Source organism: Musa acuminata, chromosome BXJ2-10, assembly GCF_036884655.1.
Source record: "Musa acuminata AAA Group cultivar baxijiao chromosome BXJ2-10, Cavendish_Baxijiao_AAA, whole genome shotgun sequence".
NCBI classification, from domain to species: Eukaryota; Viridiplantae; Streptophyta; class Magnoliopsida; order Zingiberales; family Musaceae; genus Musa; species Musa acuminata.
The window spans coordinates 14,401,153-14,408,305 of NC_088347.1; the positions used below are offsets into that span (position 1 = coordinate 14,401,153).

General features: G+C 39.2%; 1 protein-coding gene across 2 annotated transcripts; it reads right to left on the minus strand.

The window, feature by feature from the left end:
• Positions 1-2,936: 2,936 nt before the first annotated feature.
• On the minus strand, positions 2,937-5,994 carry LOC135624301 (uncharacterized). Of its 2 annotated transcripts, XR_010491641.1 has the most exons (3): positions 4,317-5,994; positions 4,018-4,185; positions 2,937-3,364 (listed from the first exon to the last, which is right to left on the minus strand). XR_010491641.1 is itself a non-coding variant. In XM_065127776.1 (2 exons), the coding sequence occupies exons 1-2, from the start codon at positions 5,914-5,916 to the stop codon at positions 3,233-3,235; spliced, it is 2,031 nt and encodes a 676-aa protein (XP_064983848.1). In that variant the 5' UTR covers positions 5,917-5,992; the 3' UTR covers positions 2,937-3,232. The 2 variants fall into 2 exon arrangements, 1 of the variants encoding a protein (XP_064983848.1); XM_065127776.1 differs by having other exon boundaries at positions 4,018-5,992.
• Between the last annotated feature and the right edge of the window lie 1,159 nt (positions 5,995-7,153).

A 7,153-nucleotide genomic window follows, 5' to 3' on the forward strand; every position in this document is an offset into this window, starting at 1 on the left:
ATATGATGAATCATGAACGTAGTCTTCGATACGAATTTTCTTCTCTTATGATGCGAATTTTACATAATGAAGTAAATAAGGTTGTGTGCTTCATAACAATAAAAATCTTACAAAATTAGAATCGCATGTGATAGTACCACACACCAATATGAGCAGTGCTTATTGCCCGTAGGCAATGGCACCGCCCAACTAGCAATGTCACTGTTCGCAACCTCTGCCCCATAAAAAAACACTTAGGGCCGATAGTAGAACCGACCCCAAGTCCTCCTACGTTCCTCCAAACACCTCTCTACCCCTCGTTCTCCTTGATCCTCCACTAGAAACTGTTGAATCGTCAAACCGTTAACCTAATCCGATTTTAACAGAACCGTGATCTTACTTTGGTCAACAAATACCAATATTTATAACGAGGGTAAAGGAAATGAGGCAGTCCCTGAGTGTCACGCACTGCGGAATAGTACAACTAAATAATTTTGTGGTCCACATTGGAGCAAGTCTTAATTTGGACTGTTGTGTAAAAACATCACGAATCTTCCAATCCACTAGAGACACATTCCTCCACATTTAATGATTTTCATATATACCCTTCTAAATGAATATAATTTTAAGTAATATATATCCTTGGAAAATTAAACATTTTCTTATATATATATATATATACCTTTGTTATTAATGTCTGACAATTGACCATCAAAATTTGGATTTCACATTTACACCTGTTGATAAATATAACATTAATTTCTCCTAAATTTATGCAGAGAAAATAACCAGTCAAATAATCAGCAAAAAAAAAATATTTTTTATATTTAATATTATTAATTTTTCATTTTTGTTAGTAACCACAACCAGTGAGGGGCAAATATGCCAATTCAAAACTCCCAAAGGATAGATATGTAAACCCACGTGTCTTTTAATATCCGTAAAAACGTCGCTCGACTCCAATTTGCTTCCCCTGCCGACAGATCTCTATGCGGCAGCGATTCACATGCCCCGAGACAGGTAACTATTAAAAGACACGTAGTGCAAACTTGACCCACACAGAAGCTGGAGATGATCATGAAGGACAGGCATGTTATCTTGTCTTCTTCCAAATAATCTCAGAGGTGTGAAGTAGCAGTAAAAACACTGAACATAGATTTGAGGGAGACCATTGTATCAGTTTGTATGCAGCTTTGATCTTATCCTAATGTGATCGGTAATATCATGTGTAGTAGTTATAAGCTTTCTTTTTTTTTTTCCTTCTCTGAGCACCAATTTAGTCTCAAACAAAGGTCACTAAAAGAACCTTCCATTAATTGAAAAAGATTACTCTGCTTAAGATTTAAGAACAATTTCATTTGATAAAAAGACTTATCAGTTCTTCCCATGCTTTTTTGTTTTCTTCTGAATTTATTCTTACAGTGTTCAGATGCTTGCAAAGAGCTTAGAAGTTGAAAGTTCAGACCACCAGTTCCATGCACCTGCAAACACATTAGATGACCACAAAAAAGTTGTTTTAAGTGCTATATAATATGAAAAAGATAATTCTAACTATTAAGATTAGATGAATTAGAAAAGGGATGTGCATTTTAAAGTTGACAGCCTTATTTGCTGGTATTCTATAATTCCACAAAATAATGAGACCCCAGGAACTGATGCTGACCGCACATGTTAGTAACCGACATTTCAATGAACTGACAGTACCACAGGAAAACCTTCTGAGGATCAAAAGAGTCGGTTAATGTTTCTAGTTGGGTCATTCATCCTTATTTTACTTACATTTACAGCACAATTCATCTTTGTCTTGAATAAAGTTTGCAAGTAAAGACGTGAGGATTCTATTAATAATCAGTAAACAAGTAACTCACCATGAATCAGCAGTACACCAGTTGGTTATGTTGGGCAAAACTGAGAAGGATCTGTAATGAGTGTAAGTGAAATAATAGAATTTGACAAAATTATAAAATCTTAAGTTGATTCCTGTATTTCACTTTAATAAAAAATTACAACAACCACAGTATGTTTCACAAAAAATCATCATTTGTTAATATAACTTCCAAGGCAGTTCACTAGTTAAATTGAATCTATAGCATTTCTGGTAGCTTAGCACAGTAGAAATCTGAAAATGTTGTCTTTGGAAGACTGTGGTATTATATGATGTTAAAATGCAACTGATAAGAGGAAATTCTGCAACCACAAGTTTTGATAAATTCACAATAACACTAGGTAGACATTCCATGGCAGTTGGTACATAGAAGGCCTGCAACATATAGTTTTTAAAGTGCATGATCCATGACTTTCTGAAACAGTAGACAAGTAGATCAGTGGAAGAACAACAAATCAGTGGTTCCAGGTATTATTTGACCATGTGGGAACGTCAATGCCCATGTGCTGGGGGGAAAAGAAAAGCATCTTTTGAAGATTTCAACTCATCTTACTATAGCTCCAAACTTGTAGATATTGTTTTATCACACTCATGAAAAGCAAGAAACAAAATATCTTTTGGCAACAAGTGGAGTATCAAAAGATGCAGGTATCCAGCTGACATCATACTGCTAGTGCAGCCACATCCTGCAAACCAACCATTACATAGCATACTGGTCATAAATTTCTATCCATAAGCAAAATCAAGGTGTCTCAACCCCTTGTCTCCAACTGATTGAACATGTCATATAAAGTCTTGGTATATAATTCACAAGTGAATCCTAGAAATACAAGTAGATGCTCTCTCAAAATCCAGTTCATTTAGTTCTTACTGAAACATATATCTTGTGTATGATAATTCACCCAGTCTGATGCTCATGTTTTCATTTCAACCAAGTTAGACAAACTCCTAGTAGGACTCCACATGCCTTTACCATTCTTTTATTTGAGAAAAAAGATTTATTTTGAGCTAATTAAAATGACCTGACACGAAAATACCTAGTAAATGCTCAACATGAATTTGTTCTTTCAAATCCAAGAATTGCAAACCTTTATTGCACTCGAATGAGATTACATTATTGCTCATGCAAGATTCTAATACAAAAAATGTACAAATTTCTCATCAATCAAACAATGAGAAATGACTGATACATACAAAATCCACCAACCTAATGAATAGCTAACCCCTTAAGAGATGAAAACAACCAACAAAGATAAATATACCATACAAGTACAATGACTAGAGAAACAGATGGGCTTCTTAGACAATGTCACCTGTGTCATGATATTACTTGTATCAAGAGAACTTAAGGAATGCAGTCATAAAAATCTAACTGATACACTCCCCTTTGTCAGTAACCACAGGTTCACCATTTTCCTCTTTATCAGCTAGAACAAATTCTGCATACAAGTTCTTCAAAGCAATGACGACAGTCATTAATAGCGGACCGATAATGGCTCCCTGAAGAATGTAAAATAAAGAGAATTAGTTAAATTCATCAAATTAAAGTCCTTAGATACCATCAGTGTGATTCCAACAAAATTATTATCCAATTAGCAAATGCAAGTACAAAAGAACCATAACAGGAAAAGTATCAATGCCAACTTAGTGTGCGAAGGAGTTTAAAAGAATAAAATACTGTGATCATATGTTGTGCCTTTGCACGAAAAAGTAAGATTTTAAAAGAAGATGAATGTTTCACCTGTAATCAACTACTTTCTTAAAAGGTAATTCTTTAAGGACCCTTTGTATGTTATTCTCGCAATATGAATTTCCTTTCTTTCGTTCAATAAAAAGATCATCAAACTTTCAAAGCGAACTGTCCTAGTGAAGAGAAAGAACATCTCATTCTAATGACACATAACACTAAAACATTTATTCAATAAAAATTTAAATACAGTAGGCCTGGTGTTTATTGCACACTATTCTGAGAGCTTATTTATAAACACATTCAGCAATCCAAATCTCAAGATAGATTCATTTGACATTTCTGTTATGAGGAGAGAACTGAACCTTGTAAAACTATTAGCATAATTATCTCCATAGATCACTGTAGCAGAGATGCAAAAGTGGAAGTCGTGTACCAATAGGGAAGTCACATAGAAGAATAGTACCTCTAGAGCATTAGGGAACAGGGTCATTCCCCCAATGATACTAAGGCCAGTGAGATATGCATTATGCCCAGGTATATCCTCCTGAATCACTGAAGTGCCATAATCCATCAGCATAAGGTGCATCATTGTCAACACTACTGCCCAGACATATCTTCCTTCCATGGACAACTGCACTGCCGCAGGTATTGATGAAAGCCACATCGGTAATATAGGCACCAATGAACTAATAAACACAAGGAGAGTTGATGTATACAAAAAATGAACTGCACAAAACCTGAACAACAACCATGTCAGACAACCTTGGAAGATAGCAATCTTCACTGTGGCCAGCAACACACTACTGATCGCACGGTTGATAACCTCGACACAATGGGCCCTTGCATGTTTTGACATGGGTAGCATATCCACCACCTGCTCTGTCACCCCGCCCGACTCCAAAGTGATGAGATAATACAACACCCAGAGGAAAACCATCAACTGTGAAACAAAATTCACCACTCCGGCTGCACCTGAGGCCACCTTTATGGCAACGGAGACCATCAAACTGGCACTCCCACCGAGCACTGAAGTGCTGCTAGAAAGAACCCGCTTCGAGATCTCGATCCCTTGGAAAGCAAGCCCTTTTGCTTTCACTACCAGATCCGCTCTGGTGATCAGTAATTCCCTGGAAAATAAATCCAGATCCTTGAAGATCTCTGCCCATTCGCGGTTCTTAACATGAACGCTCAAAGATTGCAGCTTTACGATGTAAGGGTGCGGTGGTGAGGCTATCAAAGCGGTCGAAGTGCCTGCCGAAGGATTCCCTGATCGGCTAATCAAGAAATGTCGGAGACCATCACTGAAATCAGTCAAATTATATCGAACAGCCAAGCTATCGACCTGCTGCCAGATTGTGTCGTAGAACTTGGCCGAGTACTGATCCACCAGCCCAGGTATATCGTTGTCCTCCATCCACTTATTGAATCCAATCCTCTCGGTGTAGTTACTATTCTGGACGTGGGATTTCAGCGATATCACCGCATCCTTCCCTTCCACTCCGATCTTGTAGGAGAAGAACATGCCGCCGGCCAAGACCCCAACGATCATCGACACAATTAAGCCGACCGCCACGATGGTGTTCAGGTGCTTCAGGATGCCAGTAGTGAAGAACCCACCGCTGCCCCTGTCGGAGGATGATGAGGACTTGGACCAGCCGGCAACAAAGATGGCATTTTTCACGGCGGAGGTGGCGGTGGGGCTGGCGAGGAGAAGACCGAAAGCGAAAAGGGCAACGGTGGCGAGAGGGCCGAGCTGCTCGTAGGAGATGACGAAGACCCAGAAGGAGAGGAGCCAACGTGTAAGGATGGAAAAGCCGTCTTTGGAAGAGGGACGGAGCTTGCGGCGGAGGAGGGCCGCGCGAAGGTCGGAGAGGGTGTCGGCAGAGGCGCGGAGTAGGGCAGCGGGGACGGCGAGGAGGGCAGGGACGAGGCCGAGGCGGAGGGGCGGGGACCAGAAGGCGACCACGGCGCGCTGGAGCTCGCGGAGGGGGATGGAGCAGAGGAGCGCCCACTGGAGGGGGCGGACGAAATCGTGGAGGAGGCGATAGAGGCCGTAGATGAGGAGAAGGGAGAGGGCGAGACCGGCGTGAGCCATGGCGATGTAGAGGGCGAGGCGGGCGGCGGCGTGGGGCTCGGAGGCGGCGGCGGTGACCGGAGGAGCGGAGGAGGGCGGAGGCGGAGGCTCCTCGGATGCAGGATGGGGGCGGTCGCGAGGGGGCGGAGGCGAAGGGGGGCGGGAGGGGGGGAGGGAATCCGGGGGGCGGCGGAGGGAAGCGGAGCGGAACATCTCGGACCAGGGCACGTTCGGATTGGGGTTAGCGTTGGAGGAGTAAGGAACGAGCTGCATCGATGGTGGATGCATCGCCAAGTCGACCGAGTCTTCCCCACTTCTGCTCTCTCTCTCGCTGGAGGGGAAGAAAACGGAGGTTCTCAAAAAGCGGGTCATAGGCAGATTAGAATGATGGTTGAATAATAATAATAATAATAATAATAATAAGTTAGATGGATGAATTAAAAAAAAATGTTTTTGACTTTTGATTTTTCTTATAAGACACTCTTATTTTGAAAAATGCCTAAACAGCATCCCTTTTGAACTATTTTACCTATTGATTTCTGGATAGCTAAGTCATTATTTTTCCTCCAAAACAGTTGTTTTTAAACTGTTGGTTTAATAAGTTTTTGCTGGTCGATTCGATTTCAAATGGTTCACTATTTGTTTAACTCTTTTAAAGACACCTACTAAGTATATTGCATAAGTTACCGTCCTAGTAGTGGTGCTGATCTCGATGAAGATCTCATCTTTTGCTTCTCTGTTGTCACTTTTATTTTTGTATCTTCTACTTTGTTTGTTCTTTATTTCTTTCTTATCTTTTCCTTGTCTTCTTCACTCAAAAAGATAAAAAAAACATTATGTAAATATATTATAGTCTTTCTTGCTGTTTAATCATTTAATAATTATTTAGACAGGATAAAATAGATATAGAGTTTTCATAAATAGTGTGGCATTTAAATCATCTTCCCTTGTTTAATGTTTATTGATAGATCCAAGAGCTTGTCAAAGAACATTGTATCTATCACGGGATTTCATGGTATACTTTTGAAAATCAATATGTTATAACCCATTTTACTATCATCTTAGTTCATGGATCGCTAATTTCTTACAAATCATTTGGTTGTGCACTTTTCATCAAATCATCTTTCCTTTTTTGATATTTATTGGTAAATCTAGGAGCTTGTCAAAGAACATTATATGTATAAGCTTCTTCATGTTGTACCTTCCTGGAAGTCAATGTATTATAACTCATTTTACTATTATATTGGTTCATAAATTATAAATAATATTATTTTTCTTTTCTAATGATCTAATTGTAGGCTATTCCCAATAAAGCATTTTTGGTTCTTGATGATATTGATTGATAGATATTAGGTGAGACATAAAGTTTGAGTGAAAGTTAATAGACAAATAAGTTAGTAACTTATTTTCATAGACTTGAATCACCCATTTTATTATGATGAAAATAATAATAATGGTGATGTCTTTGAAAATGAATTAGCTATAGAAAGAATGACTCATTTTATTTTGACATTTGAATTTCTAA